Here is a 16293-nt window from a genome sequence, read left to right as displayed (position 1 = left end):
TGGCCGTTTCCATCTCCAGATCTCTCCCGAGGGGATGAGGGGGCAAGAACGTGGGGAGAGGAACACGACATCTGGGACAAGAACTTTTTAACAGTGCCCAAACTCTCCCCCAAACCCTCAATCACTTCATAAATAGAACAAAAAATCGGATAAAACTTTCCAAGCCAAGAATCCCTTTCATTTTGTAGAACATATAACTTGTTCCCAACATTGTCCCAAAACTTGACCAACTAAACTGATGCCTGCGTAATATCTGTAAAATACTTTAAAACCCAACAAACAAAAACCTTTAATTTCCCCTTAGAAAACACCATTTTCATCAAGGATATAATGAACTTAAACTTCCTGCTGCAGGTTGCTGGATGGTGAATTTTGTTCCCATTTCGCTCTTTCTCCTTCCCACGAGATCAAAATGCAAATATAAAATTAAAATGTGACCTTCATGGTCACACTCGTGGTCATCTCACGGTCATGGTCATCTCAGGGTTGTGTCACTCATGGTCACTCTCATCTCACGGCCATGGCTCGTGTCATGGATGTGGTCATGACCAGAGCACATCTCTGAGATCCTGAGCCCCAATTTTGGGACGCTCAAGGACCGCTGGGGACAATGAGGCCTGGCCTGACTCCTCCCCTTATCCCACAGCTCCTCCAAGAGCCCAACGCAGCCAAACCTCTCCTGGAGTCACCTCGGACATGGGACACGGAGCTGGAAATTAATGGGATGGAGCTCGGTGTGGCTGGCAACGCCGCATCCTGCTTCTGGTGCCTCCATTCCTATTTATGTGTCTCAACCCTGTTCCTGGTGACCAAAACCTGATTTTGGTATTCCCAGCCTGCTCCTGGTGTACCCACCCCTGTCCCCATCATCCCCATTCCGGGCTCCCAGAGAGGAACTGACAGATGCTGGAGGAGGGAACCCGGATTTATTGCCCCAAGCAGGATTTATTGCCCCAAGCAGGATAATTTCATACTAGAACTAAAGCATCGGAAATCTTTTTTGTTCTTAGCTTTAAAACATTGAAAAAGAGGAAATTGATCCAGTAGCAATGGCTGCAGGTGGGTGGGAGCAGTGGGAAATGGATCCAGTAGCAATGGCTGCAAGTGGGAGCAGCAGGATGAGCTCTGGCAGGAACTCTCGGCATTTCCTGGGAAGAGGGAAAAGGCTGGATACAGCTCCATGGATCGCTCAGGCGGTGATTCCTGCCAGGATGAGAGAGGGTCACGGTGTCACCCTGTCCCTGTCCCCACCCCACAGGATGGACCTGGCTGGAGCCCATGGAGAGTGGGAGCTGTTCCAGAATCCCAACTGATCCTGCCCCAATCCTGCCTCAATCCTGCACCATCCACCCCACCTAATCCCACCCCATCCATCCTGCCCCAATCCCTCCCTGGAATCCCAACCTGACCCTGCTCCATCCATCCTGCCCCAATCCTGCCTCAGTTCTTCTCCATCCATCCCACCTAATCCTGCCCATCCATCCTGCCCCAATCCCTCTCTGGAATCCCAACCTGACCCTGCCCCATCCATCCTGCCCCAATCCCTCCCTGGAATCCCAACCTGACCCTGCCCCATCCATCCTGCCCCAATCCCTCTCTGGAATCCCAACCTGACCCTGCTCCATCCATCCTGCCCCAATCCCTCTCTGGAATCCCAATCTGACCCTGCTCCATCCATCCTGCCCCAATCCCTCTCTGGAATCCCAACCTGACCCTGCTCCATCCATCCCGCACCAATCCTGCTCCATCCATCCCACCGGATCCCACTCCATCCATCGTGTCCCAGTCCCACTCCATCCATCCCAAACGATCCCACACTGGAATCATGCCTTGATCCAGAATCCCACCTGATCCTGCCCCACTCCTCCTGCTCCATTCCATCCTTCCCAATCCCCCTCTGGAATCCAGCCCTGATCCCGCTCTGTCCATTCCACACCAATCCTACTGCATCCATCCCACTTGGTCCCACTCCAGAATCCAGCCCCAATCCCACTCTACAATTCCATCTGATCCCGCTCTGGACCCTGCTCTGATCCAGAATCCTTCCCTGATCCCTGTCCGTCCATCCTGCCCCGATCTCCCTCTGGAATCCCACTCTGATCCCACTCCTTACATGCGGTTGCGCCATTGGTTCCCACATCTTTCCCTGCAGAAAGAGAAGATCCATGAGATTCCAGCGTGGATCACAGACCAGGATTAACCCCAGGATCCATCCTGGGATCTGCACAGAGGGGATCCAGAGCTGGATCCACCATTGGAACTCACCGGCTGCCATGTTGTACCCACTCCTGTCCCTCTTCCCTGTGGAAAAACAGTGGGATCAGCGTCAGTGGCACAGGATTCCCGGAACGGTGCCGGGTGGATCCATGCCCCTTTCCCGACCCCATCCCGTGTGTTACCGGATTGGAGCCTCCAGGCAATTAATCCAATGAGGGCAATGACAAGGATGGCAGCGACGACACACACAGCGACCACCACGGTGAGATTCCCGCCAGATGTCGGCTCTGGGAAATGAGGGATAGTGAGGAGAGGAATGGGAATCCCCATTTGGGAATTCCAAATTCCCAATTCCCGCATTCCCAGCCTCACCCCAAGCGAAGATCCCGGGCTCCAGCATTCCAGGATGTTCCACCCTGCACCGGTACAGGTCCCGCTCCTCCGGCAGCGCCTCAATCCTGGCCCAGGTGTGGAAGGTGCCATCGCTGTTGGGAACGATCCCGCCCCACTCCGTCTCCTGATCCCAGATTTCGTCTCCCTTCATCCAGTTGACGGCGATGGTGTTGGGGTAGAATCCGTAGGCGTGGCAGGACAAGATCAGCGTCCCGTGTTCCTCTTTCCCGGACACATGGACATCAGGGGGCTCTGGAATGGGATAACGGTGAGACGCGACCGTGGAATTCAATCCATGGGAATGGGATGGGGGTGAGATCTGCTCATGGAATTCCCACTGGAATGGGATGAGAGTGAGATCTGTCTATGGAATTCCCACTAGAATGGGATGTGGGTGAGATCTGTCCATGGAATTCCCACTGGAATGCGATAAGAGTGAGATCTGCCCATGGAATTACCACTGGAATGAGATGAGAGTGAGATCTGCCCATAGAATTCCCACTGGAATGGGATGTGGGTGAGATCTGCCCATGGAATTCCCACTGGAATGGGATGTGGGTGACATCTGCCGATGGAATTCCCACAGGAATGGGATGAGAGCGAGATCTGCCCATGGCATTCCCACTGGAATGGGATGAGAGTGAGATCTGCCCATGGCATTCCCACTGGAATGGGATGAGAGTGGGATCTGCCCATGGAATTCCCACTGGAATGGGATGAGAGTGGGATCTGCCCATGGAATTCCCACTGGAATGCGATAAGAGTGAGATCTGCCCATGGAATTCCCACTGGAATTGGATGTGGGTGACATCTGCCGATGGAATTCCCACAGGAATGGGATGAGAGCGAGATCTGCCCATGGCATTCCCACTGGAATGGGATGAGAGTGGGATCTGCCCATGGAATTCCCACTGGAATGGGATGGGGGTGAGATCTGCCCATGGAATTCCCACTGGAATGGGATGAGAGTGAGATCTGCCCATGGAATTCCACAGGAATGGGATGAGAGTGAGATCTGTCTATGGAATTCCCACTGGAATGGGATGGGGGTGAGATCTGCCCATGGCATTCTCAATGGAATGGGATGAGAGTGAGATCTGCCCATGGAATTCCACAGGAATGGGACGAGAGTAGGATCTGCCCATGGAATTGCCACTGGAATGGGATGGGGGTGAGATCTGCCCATGGAATTCCCACTGGAATGCGATAAGAGTGAGACCTGACCATGGAATTCCCACTGGAATGCGATAAGAGTGAGATCTGCCCATGGAATTCCCACAGGAATCACCGTGTTCTCCAATCCTCCATTCCCAAATCCCAAATCCCCACCCACCTTTGCGCTCCAGCTCCTTCTCCCCGTATCCGACGTATTCCCGGAGCCATTTCGGGCACTCGTGCCCCAGGTAATTTGTCCAACCCTCAACCTCGTTCCCTTCATCTACCCAGCGCCTCCGGGTGATCTCAGCAGCGGCGTCGGCCGCCACGAATTTCCGGGATCCCAGGTCGAAGGAGATGAAATCCCGCCCGTCGTAGCTATCCCGGTAGGATCCACGGACGCTCCCGTCGGACAGGAGGTCACAGCCGTAAACTCGCAAATTTGTATGGAGACCTGGGGGGATTGGACGCACAGAGACCCATGGAATTGTGTCCCAGACCCACAGAGCCACATTCCAGCCCTATGGAGCTCCTGAGTCTGATGGGGACCCACAGAGCTGCATCCCAGCCCCTTGGACCGCGTGGATACACATCCCAACCCCATGGATCCCAACCTGGCCCCACAGATCCAAGCCCAGCCCCACGGACCCACATTCCAACCCCATGGATCCCAACCTGGCCCCACAGATCCCAGCCCAGCCCCATGGATCCACATTCCAACCCCATGGATCCCAACCTGGCCCCACAGATCCCAGCCCAGCCCCATGGATCCACATGCCAACCCCATGGATCACAAGATATCCCAAACCACTCTAATGGATCCCCACCTCAGCCCCTTGGAGCCCCATGGATCCATATCTGAGACCCATAGATCCCAGCCCCACGGATCCCATCCCAGCCCCACAGATCCCAGCCCCATGGATCCCATCCGAGCCCTACAGTTCCCAGCCCAGCCCCACAGATCCCATCCCAGCCCCACAGATCCCAGCCCTATGGATCCCATCTGAGCCCTACAGTTCCCATCCCAGCCCCATAGTTCACATCCCAGCCCCACGGATCCCATATCAGCCCCACAGATCTCATTTGAGCCCCACAGATCCCATCCCGATGGATCCCATCCTCAGGGATCCCATCCCAGCCCCATGGATGCCATCCCAGCCCCACAGTTCCCATCCCAGCCCCACATATATAATTCCAGCCCCACGGTTCCCATCCCAGCCTCACAGTTCCCATTCCAGCCCCAGGGATCCCCATTCCAGCCCCACGCATCCCATCCACCTGGATCCCACCCCAGCCCCACAGATCCCAGCCCAGCCCCACGGATCACATCACAGCCCCACAGATCCCATCCATGTCCCATGGATCCCAGCCCAGCCCCAGAGATCCCAGCCCAGCCCCACAATTCACACCCCAGCCCCACGGCTCCCATCCCAGCCCCATGGATCCCATCTGAGTCCCACAGATCCCAGCCCCAGATCCCATGCCCATGGAACCCAGCCCATCCCCAGGGATCCCATTCCAGCCCCATGGATTCCATCCCAGCCCGACAGTTCCCATCCCAGCCCCACAGATCCCAGCCCCACAGTTCCCATCCCAGCCCCACAGATAGGATCCCAGCCCCACAGTTCCCATCCCAGCCCCATAGTTCCTATCCCAGCCCCACAGATCCCAGCCCAGCCCCATGGATCACATCACAGCTCCACAGATCTCAGCCCCACAGATTCCATCCCAGCCCCACAGATCCCATTCCAGCCCAACAGATCCCATCCCAGCCCCACAGATTCCATCCCAGCCCCACGGATCACATGCCAGCCCCACAGATCACATGCCAGCCCCACGGATCCCAGCCCAGCTCCACAGATAATATCCCAGCCCCACAGATACCATCCCAGCCCCATGGATCCCTATCCCAGCCCCACAGATCCCAGCCCCAGATCCCATCTCCAGGGATCCCATCCCAGCCCCATGGATCTCATCCCAGCTCTACAGTTCCCATCCCAGCCCCACAGATCTCATCTCATCCTGACAGTTCACATCCCATCCCCATGGATCCCATCCCAGCCCTACAGTTCCCATCCCAGCCCCACAGATCCCCATCCCATCCCCATGGATCCCATCCCAGCCCCATGGATCTCATCCCAGCTCTACAGTTCCCATCCCAGCCCCACAGATCTCATCTCATCCTGACAGTTCACATCCCATCCCCATGGATCCCATCCCAGCCCTACAGTTCCCATCCCAGCCCCACAGATCCCCATCCCATCCCCATGGATCCCATCCCAGCCCCATGGATCTCATCCCAGCTCTACAGTTCCCATCCCAGCCCCACAGATCTCATCTCATCCTGACAGTTCACATCCCATCCCCATGGATCCCATCCCAGCCCTACAGTTCCCATCCCAGCCCCACAGATCCCCATCCCATCCCCATGGATCCCATATCGGCCCTACTGTTCCCATCCCAGCCCCACAGATCCCATCCCAGCCCCACAGATCCCCATCCCCACGGATCCCATCCCAGCCCCACGGATCCCCCCACTCACCCCTGCTCTGGTTGTACCGGCCCCGCAGTGTCTCCAGGTCCACAACATTCACGTGCTGGTTCTGCACAGCAGTCCGGGTCTCGCTATCCCAATATCCCGGCTCAACTCCATCCTTTATCCACTGTGTCAGCGGCTCCGTCCGGCCCCGCTCGCTGTCGTACCGTGTGAAGGGGATCCCATCCACGAACCCCATTTCCATGAACTGGGGGATCCCTGGGCCAGGCTCTGACACTGCCACTCTCAAGTAATGCAGGGAGTGGAGAACTGGGGGCACACAGGGATTTGGGGGGTCATGGATCAGTGAAAGGGGAAACTGGGAGAGCTGGGAAGGGGCTTGGGGATCCCAGGGCCAAGGAAAGGGCGAGCAGGGGGTTCCAGGGTTATGGAATAAGGGGGTTTGCAGGGACTGGGAGAACTGGGAAAAGGTTTGGGGATCCCAGGGCCAAGGAAAGGGCGAGCAGGGGGTTTCAGGGTTATGGAATAAGGGGGTTTGCAGGGACTGGGAGAACTGGGAAAAGGTTTGGGGATCCCAGGGCCAAGGAAAGGGCAAGCAGGGGGGTCCCAGTGTCCAGGAATGGGGGCTCAGGGGGTTCCAGGGTTATGGAATAAGAGGGTTTAAAGGGACTGGGAGAACTGGGAAAAGGTTTGGGGATCCCAAGCTCAAGCAAAGGGTGAGCAAGAGGTTTCAGGGTTATGGAAGAAGGGGGTTTGCAGGGACTGGGAGAGCTGGGAAGAGGTTTGGGGATCCCAGCGCCAAGGAAAGGGGACTCAGGGGATTCCAGGGTTATGGGAAAAGGCAGTTTGCAGGGACTGGGAGAACTGGGAAAGGGTTTGGGGATCCCAGGGCCAACGAAAGGGTGGGCAGGGGAGGGGTCCCAGTGACCAGGAATGGGGCCTCAGGGGGTTCCAGGGTTATGGAAAAAGGGGTTTGCAGGGACTGGGAGAACTGGGAAGAGGTTTGGGGATCCCAAGCTCAAGGAAAGGGTGAGCAAGAGGTTTCAGGCTTATGGAATAAGGGGGCTTGCAGGGACTGGGAGAACTGGGAAAGGGTTTGGGGATCCCAAGCTCAAGGAAAGGGGGCTCAGGGGTTCCAGGGTTATGGAATAATGGGGTTTGCACGGACTGGGAGAGGTGGGATGGGGTTTCCAGAGGATCCCCAGTCCCAGGAAAGGGGGTACAGGTATCCCCAGGGCCAAGGAAAGAGGGGTCACAAGGTGGGGAGACCTGGGAATAGGAGATTCAGGGGTCCTTGATGCAGAGGATGGGGGGGGCTGGGGGCTGAGAAAAGCAAGAACAGGGTTCCAGGGGGTCTTAGGGTCAAGGAAAAAGGATTGGGGAAGGTGGGATGGATGGGAAAGGGGGTGCAGGGGGAATTGGTGCAGGATAAGAGGCTGCAGAGAGAAATTGGTGCAGGATAAAGGGGTGCAGAAAGGGAATTGGTGCAGGATAAAGGGGTGCAGAAAGGGAATTGGTGCAGGATTAGGGGGTGCAGGGGGGATTGGTGCAGGATAAAGGGGTGCAGAAAGGGATTGGTGCAGGATAAGGAGGTGCAGGGGGGTCCCAGTGTCCGTGGATGGAAATTCAGGGGGGCCCAGAACCCAGAATCCCCCCAGGGACCCTCCCAGACCCCTGGGGCCCCCCAGGCACAGGGTAAAGAACTGGGGGGATGCAGAGATTGGGGGGTCTGGGGGCGTCCAAGGGTCAGGAAGCAGAACTGGGAGAGCAGGGAAAGGTCCAAGGAAGGGACTGGGAGAGGCGGGATCTGGGATCCAGGGGGTCCCTGTGCCCACGAAAAGGGGGTCCAGGTGTTCCCGGTGTTGAGGGCAGTGGGGTGTGGGAGGTGGGAAAGGCAGGAATGGGGGTCCAGGGGGTCCCTGGGTCACGGCAAAGGGGGGTCTGGGGCTGGGAGAGGCGGGCGGATCCCGGAGGCGCAGCCTGGGCAGCGGGAAAGAGAAAGTGACCGAGGGAACGCGGTGGGGGAAAGGGGGAATTCCAGGGAGTTCATCTGGATCCCATTGGATCTTCACTGTGACGCCCCTGAAACCCCCGGGACACCCTGGGACCCCGTTTAGGGAAGTGGCGAGAGAGGAAAAGGGGGGGACACGGAAAGTGGGGAGATCTGGGGGATCCAAAGGTCAAGGACAAGGGCGGGTCTGGGGTGTGGGAAAAGCGGGATGGCCGAAAAGGGGGTGCAGGGGGGGGCCCACTGCGAGATAAGGGGGTAAAGGGGGGTCCCGAAGGTGGGGAAGGGGATGGAGAGGGGTCACAGGACCCAAAATGGGGGTTTAGGGGTGTCCCAGTGCCAAGGAATTGGGGTTCAGGGGGGGTTTTCCTCCTCAGGAATGGGGGTTCAGGAGGGTTCCCATACCAGATGAGAGGGTAAAGGGGGATCCCGGTACCAAATGAGGGGGTACAGGGGGCTCCCGGTGGCGGGGAAAGGGATTGAGGGGGGTCACAGAACCCAAAATAGGTGTTTAGGGAGTTCCCGGTGCCCAGAAATGGAGATTCAGGGGTGTCCCATTGCCAAGGAATTGGGGTTCAGGGGGATTTTCCTGCTCAGGAATGGGGGTTCAGGAGGGTTCCCATACCAGATAAGGGGGTACAGGGGGTCCCGATGGTGGGGAAGGGGATGGAGGGGGGTCACAGGACCCAAAATGGGGGTTCAGGAGGGTCCCGATGCCAGATAAGAGAGTACAGGGGGGTCCCGATGGTAGGGAAGAGGATGGAGAGGGGTCACAGGACCCAAACTGGAGGCTATGGGGGGGCGCCCTGTGCCCGGGAATGGACGTTCAGGGGGGTCCCGGTTTCGGGGGGGGTCCCACTCACCTTTGTTCGCGCCCCCCGGCTCCCCCAGGAGCCCCAGAACCCCCAGGAGCAGCCCCAGCCCCAGCGCTGCGGCCATCGCGCTGCTCCGCTCCCGCCGCGCTCCGAGCCCCGGACCCGCTGCCAGCTCTGGGCCCGCCCCCGGAGCCGCCTCCCGCCCCGCCATTGGCCAGAATATTTTGTGCTGACCAATAGCGACCCGACTATAAGTGACATCACCGGTAGCCGGGTAGATCCCGCTCTCACAGGTTGGGACGCGGAGCCGAAAGAGCTCGAGGGAGGGGACGGGGCAATTCCGGAGAATTCCTCTGGATCCCTCTGGATCCCCGCTGCGACCACCCTGGGGCCCTCTGAGAACCACCCGGGACCCCCTGAAATGCGCCGGGAGTGGAGAACTGGGGGGGTCCTGGATAAGGGGGTGCAGGGGGCTCCCCATGCCCAGGAACGGAGGTTTAGGGGGGTCCCGGGGTCAAGGAAAGGGGGGTGAGGGCACTGGGAGAGGCGGGATGGGGGTCCAGGGGGTCCCTGTGCCCAGGAATTGGGGGTTCAGGGGGGTTCCCTTCACGGTAATGGGGGTTCGGGGGGGTTCCGTTCCCGGAAATCGGGGTTCAGGGGAGACCCGGTGCCAGAAAATTGCGCGGCGGGGATCGGGAGTTTGGGAAGGGGGTCCCCGTTCACAGGAATGGGGGTTCAGGGGGGTCCCGGTGCCCAGAAATGGGGGTCCAGGAGCCTTTCCGTGCCCGGGAATGGGGGTTTATGGGGGGTCCCGGTGCCCGGGAAATGGGGTTCGGAGGGGGTCCCTTCCTGGATTCCAGAGTTCAAGGGGTCCCGACCCCTGAAAATGGGGTTCAGGGGGTCCCGGTGCCCAGAAATGGGGGTCCAGGAGCCTTTCCGTGCCCGGGAATGGGGGTTATGGGGGGTCCCGGTGCCCGGGAAATGGGGTTCGGAGGGGGTCTCTTCCTGGATTCCAGAGTTCAAGGGGTCCCGACCCCTGAAAATGGGGTTCAGGGGGTCCCAGTGCCCAGAAATGGCGGTCCAGGAGCCTTTCCGTGCCCGGGAATGGGGGTTATGGGGGGTCCCGATGGCCTGGAAATGGGGTTCAAGGGGGGGTCCTTTCCTGGATTCCGGGGTTCAAGGGGTCCCGACCCCTGAAAATGGGGTTCAGGGGGTCCCGGTGCCCAGAAATGGGGGTTCAGGAGGGTTTCCGTGCCCAGGAATGGGGGTTCAGGGGGGTCCCGGTGCCCAGAAATGGGGTCCAGGAGCCTTTCCTTGCCCAGGAATGGGGGTTCAGGGGGGTCCCGGTGCCCAGAAATGGGGGTCCAGGAGCCTTTCCTTGCCCAGGAATGGGGGTTCAGGGGGGTCCCGATGCCCAGAAATGGGGGTCCAGGAGGGTTTCCATGGCCGGGAATGGGGGTTCAGGGGGGTCCCGATGCCCAGAAATGGGGGTCCAGGAGGGTTTCCGTGCCCAGGAATGGGGGTTCAGGTGGTTCCGGGTTCCAGATAAGGGGGTGCAGGGTTTTTCGGGGCCGGGGAAGGGGGTACAGGGGGGTCCCGGTGCCCCGAAATGAACGTTCATGGGGGTCTCTGTGCCCAGGATTTCTGAATTCGCCAAGAAGTGGAAGTGCGGCGGGGTCCCCGTGCCCAGGATTTGCGGTTCAGGGGGGGTCCCGGTGCCGAGGGCAGTCACCGCTCCCCGGGCCGGTGCCGCAGCTCGGGAGACGCGAAAGTGACCGGGGGAGCGCAGCGAGGGGACAGAGGAAATCCTGGGAATTCCCCAGGACCCCCCACAGGACGCACAGGGGGTGGAGAACTGGGGGGATGCAGAGATTGGGGGGTCTGGGGGCGTCCAAGGGTCAGGAAGCAGAACTGGGAGAGCAGAGAAAGGTCCAAGGTCCAGGGAAGGGATTGGGAGAGGCGGGATCTGGGATCCGGGGGGTCCCTGTGCCCACAAAAGGGGGTCCGGGGTCCCCGGTGTTGAGGGCAGTGGGGTGTGGGAGGTGGGAAAGGCAGGAATGGGGGTCCAGGGGGTCCCTGGGTCACAGGAAAGGGGGGGTCTGGGGCTGGGAGAGGCGGGCGGATCCCGGAGGCGCAGTTTGGGAGACGCGAAAGCGAGACGGGAGGAAAGGGGAATTCCAGGGAGTTCATCTGGAGAGCACTGGATCTCCGCTGAGACCCCCCGGGACCCCCTGGAACCCCCTTCCGGGAAGAGCTGGGAATGGAGAACTGGGGGGGACGCAGAAATTTGGGAGATCTGGGGGGTCCAAAAGCCGAGGAAAAGGGCGGGTCTGGGGTCTGGGAAAAGCGGGATGGCCGAAAAGCGGGTGCAGGGGGGTCCCAGAGCACTGACGGGGCTGCAGGGGGGTCCCAGTCCCGGATAAGGGGGTGCAAGGGGGTCGCGGTGCTGGAGAAGGGAGTACAGGGGAGTCCCCGTGCCCAAAAATGGGGGTTCAGGGGCTTCCCGTGCCGGGGAATGCGTGTTAACAGGGAGCTTCCTTCCCGGAATTCAGGGTTCAAGGGGATCCTGGTGCCCAGAAATGGGGGCTCAGGGGGGGTCCCGGTGCCAGATGAGGGGGTTCAGGGGGGTCTCGATGCTGGGGAAGGGAATGAAGGGGGGACACAGGACCCAAATTGGGGGTTCAGAGGGGTCCTGGTGTCCGGGCATGGAAGTTCGGGGGGATCACAGGACCCAAACTGGGGGTTCAGGGGGGTCTCGGTGCCCGGGCATGGAAGTTCGAGGGGGTCACAGGACCCAAATTGGGGGTTCAGGGGGGTCTCGGTGCCCGGGCATGGAAGTTCGGGAGGGGTCCCGGTGCCCGGGAATTGCGGTTCAGGGAGCGCCGGTGCCCGGGAATGGGGGCGGCCGGTGCCAGATGAGGGGGTTCAGGGGGGTCCCGGTGCCCGGGAATTGCGGTTCAGGGATGTCCCTGTTTCGAGGGGTCCCGCTCACCTTTGGTCGCGCCCCCCGGCTCCCCCAGGAGCCCCAGGAGCCCCAGGAGCACCCCCAGAGCCAGCGCTGGAGCCATCGCAGCCGTCCCCGATCGCAGCCGCGCTGCAGAAAGCGAAAGTGCCCGAGGGAGCGGGGCGGGAGGGGAAAAGGGGAATTCCAGGGAGCGCACCCGGATCCCCTCCTGGAACCCCTCGGGATCCCTCAGGGATCCATTTGGGATCCTCCACGGCCCCGCGCTGCGGGACCCCCGGGCCCTGGTCCGGCCCAAAACGGGGGAAGCCCCGCGATCCGCGGATCCAATTTTTTTTCCCCCTCCTCCTTTCCTTCGGGGGATCCTAAATCCCGGAGCGGCCGGAGAGCCCCGTGCCCTGTTCGGGTTTCCCAGGAAAGGGAGGCCTGGGGGTGAGGTGCCCCGGGATGGCCGGGAATGGGGGTCCGGGGGTGCCCGGGGTGATGGAAACAGGGGATCCAGGGGCTGGGAGAGGAGGATCCCCGGGAAAAAGGGGGTGCAGGGGGTGTCGGTGCAGGATAAGGGGGTGCAGGGGGATCCCAGTGCCTGGGAATGGGGCAGGGAAGGAGGGGACAGGATCTGGGAAGCGGTGCTGGGACAGGCTGGGATGGACTGGGACAGGCTGGGACACCGGGATACACCAGGACTGGGAGAAGAACCCACTGGGAGCAGAACTGGGGCATCAGAGATCATACTGGGATATACTGGGGACACACCGAGGGCTACTGGGAGCGTGCTGGGGATGAGTGAGGTATACTGGGAGAGACTGGGAGTGGTTTGGATCATACTGGAACTGACTGGAATCATACTGGGAGTGACCAGATCTGTAGTAGGGGTGAATGGGAGGAACTGGAATAATGCAGGGGGTAACTGGGATCGTACTGGGAGCAGCTGGGCCCATGCTGGGGTCATACTGGGACTGGCAGGGTCACATTGGGGTGACTGGAATAACACTGGGAGTATCTGGGAGTGACTGGGATCATACTGGGGGTGACTGGTGGTTACTGGAATCATACTGGGGGTGACTGGGATCATACTGGGAGTGATTGGGATCAAACCAGACTCATACTGGGGCTGTCTGGATGTTACTGGGATCATGCTGGGGGTGACTGGGATCATACTGGGGGTGACTGGGATCAAACCAGACTCATACTGGGAGTGTCTGGAGGTTACTGGGATCATACTGGGGGTGACTGGGATCAAACCAGACTCATACTGGGAGGATCTGGAGGTTACTGGGATCATGCTGGAGGTGACTGGACTTGCACTGGAACCAACTGGGACCACAGTGGCTGCAAACGGCACCACAGAAGGTGTGACTGGGCTCATACTGGAACTGACTGGAGCCACACTGGACTCTTACTGGGAGTGACTGAGAGCGAAAGGAGCCATACAGGGCACGACTGGGAGCCACTGGGACCGCGTTGGGGGCAACTGGGATCCTACTGGGAGCGATTTGGAACATCCAGGGGGTGACTGGGAAGCAGCGCTGAGGCGGCGGCGGAGCTCGGAGGTGGCCCCAACGCAGGTGGTGAGACATTAATTTTAAAGAATTAAGGATTTTTAAGAAAGTTAAGATAGTAAGTTGCTGAATTAGCTGAAGCAGATAGGTAAGCTTTGTTCGCAGTTAAATCTTAGATAAGCTATCCCACATTTAGTAACTCACTGCTTGTCACTTTTATGTTTATGTAGCTGTGGTTGTGACAAAAACCAAAATGTGGTAAATAAGATATAAGACAGCTGCAGATTTCCTGCTTAGAGAACCCACTGAACACAGGAAACTATAAGTTCTACCACGGATTCATTTGTCACGAATGCATTGAAAAGGTAGAAAGGTCAGGACGAGGAAGACTCATCTTACTTCCTCATTTTGGGTGACCCCTCTCCAGAAGAGACCCCCGACTCATTTCAGGAAACAAACTACGCCTCTTTGCCAATTAGCATATGAAGCGAGGAATGGGAGGTGGCAGGGGTATGAATATGCATTTGTATTTTGGGTATTCAACACTTTTGTAAACAAAAGGCTTTGTAATTACCTGTGAATTTCGCCGTGCGAATTAGGGAAATATCCCGCCGTGCTGCCCGGCCGTAATAAACACGCACTTCCTAACTTGAAACTGTTAGAGAGTTTTTGTCCGTCACAGTTGGGTATCGATACCAGATCAATACCCGTATTTCTTTAATGAGTCCGTGGGAGCCGCGCTGGGTTGTGCCGGGGCTCGGGGCTGGCTGCGGGCCGAGGGGGCGTCCGGGGGCTCTGGCGGGTTCCTTGTGCCGTGTCCGCCCCGTGTTGCCCGTGGCCTGAGGGCGCTGCGGGAGCGGCTGCCCGCGGTCTCCTTGCCGCTGGGGCCTCGGCAGGAGCCGGTGCCGGAGCAGCGCCGGCTCGTCTCGCTTCCTGCGGCTAGGACAGAAGCGGCTGCCCCGTTCCCGCTGCGCTGGGGCCGCCTCCGAGCTCCGCCGCCGCCTCACGGGGCTCCGGCCGCTGCCGCCGCTCCCGGGCCCTCACAGACGCTCCGCCAATGGCGGCTCTGCCCCCTCAGGGCAGCCCGGGGGGCGGGACGCGCTTCTCCCCGCTCTGCCCAATCAGCGCGCCAGAACGACGAGTGACGGCGGAATCGACCAATCGCGACGAGTGGCGGGCTGTGCACCCGGCACGGACTCGCCTCCCTTTCCCTGAAGCCCGGCATTTCTCGGAAACCTCGGCTGAGGAGCGGCCTCGGCGCTGGGCCCGGCCCGGGCGGGAGGCCAAGGAACTGCTGCTGCCCTGAACCGCTGCTGCCCTGAACCGCCGGGAGCTCGGGGTGAGCGGGACCTGAAGGCGCTGGGAGCGGCGGCTGAGGCCGGGATGGAGCAGGGACTCACCTGCAGCCCCGGCAGGAGCCCCGGCAGGGGCAGGGGATGCCTGAGGGAGGCCCCGAGCCTGTGGGGAGCCCCTGCCGAGCCATGGAAGTGGCTCCTGGCGGGACTTGTGAGCCCGTGGGGATCCCCGCTGGAGCAGCCTGTTTCTGAGGGGCTGTGTCCCGTGAGAGGGGCCCCAGGCTGGAGCAGGACAAGGATTCCTGTCTTGGAGGGGGAAGCAGGGACATGACCTGACTGTGACCCCCATCCCCTGTGCCTCTGGGTGGGGAGGGAATGGAGGATAAAGTTAAGCCCGGTAAGGAGGGAGAGGTGGTGGGGGGGAAAGATGTTTTGGTAGGAACTCTTTTCCTTCTCGTTCTCTTGCTCTGATTTGTCTGATAATAAATTCGGTTAATTTCCCCGAGTCAAGTGTGCTGTGCCCGTGAGCAGTGATTGAACTCTCCCCAGCCTTATCCAGACCCTCGAGCCTTTCTTTCCTTATGTGTTCTGTGAAAAACGAGGTTCGCTTTCTTGGTAAAATTGTGTAAGTTTAAGAAAAGGACAATTAGGAGATAGAAGAAAGCAAATTAGTTCCACAATTATGACCGGGTGACTTGGCATTCCAGCCAAGAGCACACTTTACCATCTCTGAACTCTTCTTTAAAAGGACCAGCATGTTATATATTCAAATACCTTTTATTCACATTCCTTTGAGTTTTAGATGTTCTCCTGGTTTCAACCCCACCCCTCCCTCACACCTGCCCCCATTTCATCAATTCAACATTTTATTACTCCTTGCAGATGAATCTCTTTGTGGCTCTATTCTGTCGTCTCACTCTCTGATAACAGAGAGGCAATAAATTCTTCCTTTGGGGTTCTGGTGTCTGTGGCTGTTATCTTCATCCAGATAGGATAATCCAAAAATGTGGGGAATTTCCTGATTATCTTTACCATTCTCAGGAGTTAGCTACAAAAAGCATCTTACATCACATAGTTTCTATTTTAATATTATGCTATAACCTAAGAAATATATATTTATCACACCACCATTTCTATGCCGTGTTAACAGCAGAAATGAAAGAGACTATATTAATACAGCAAAGCCCTCCAACATTTTATGTGTAGCATTCATTCTAATATTCGCCAAAAGCCAACTTTATAATCCGTATCTATAAGATGTTCCCTGCCCCAGGGTGAGGAGGGAAGTGACACAGAGGTTTTGGCCTCTTTCCAGCATCCCCTGCTCCATCCCGGCCTCACCCCCAGCGCTCTCAGGTCCCGCTCACCCCGAGCTCTCGGCGGTTCAGGGCAGCGGTTCCTTGGCCTCCTGCCCGGGCCGGGCCCAGCGCCAAAGCTGCTCCTCAGCCG

At 58.8% G+C, this 16293-nt stretch overlaps 1 protein-coding gene across 3 annotated transcripts; it reads right to left on the bottom strand.

Moving 5' to 3' along the window:
- Positions 1 to 925: 925 nt before the first annotated feature.
- LOC120747691 (class I histocompatibility antigen, F10 alpha chain) lies at positions 926 to 14514 on the bottom strand. 3 transcript variants are annotated; one of them, XM_058424326.1, is made up of 8 exons: positions 14124 to 14514; positions 6308 to 6571; positions 3944 to 4219; positions 2590 to 2862; positions 2400 to 2504; positions 2266 to 2301; positions 2114 to 2146; positions 926 to 1203 (listed from the first exon to the last, which is right to left on the bottom strand). In XM_058424326.1, coding segments are annotated over exons 2-8 (924 nt in total). In that variant the 5' UTR covers positions 6507 to 6571; positions 14124 to 14514; the 3' UTR covers positions 926 to 1201. The 3 variants fall into 3 exon arrangements, with proteins under 3 accessions (XP_058280309.1, XP_039909647.1, XP_039909646.1); XM_040053713.2 differs by lacking the exon at positions 14124 to 14514 and adding an exon at positions 12078 to 12168; XM_040053712.2 differs by lacking the exon at positions 14124 to 14514 and adding an exon at positions 9134 to 9228.
- Positions 14515 to 16293: the final 1779 nt, after the last annotated feature.

The sequence above is a fragment of the Hirundo rustica genome, unplaced genomic scaffold (genome assembly GCF_015227805.2).
Source record: "Hirundo rustica isolate bHirRus1 unplaced genomic scaffold, bHirRus1.pri.v3 scaffold_164_arrow_ctg1, whole genome shotgun sequence".
In the NCBI taxonomy this organism is placed as follows: domain Eukaryota; kingdom Metazoa; phylum Chordata; class Aves; order Passeriformes; family Hirundinidae; genus Hirundo; species Hirundo rustica.
The sequence above is the reverse complement of the archived record's forward strand: the minus strand, read 5'-3'. Positions and strand labels throughout refer to the sequence as shown.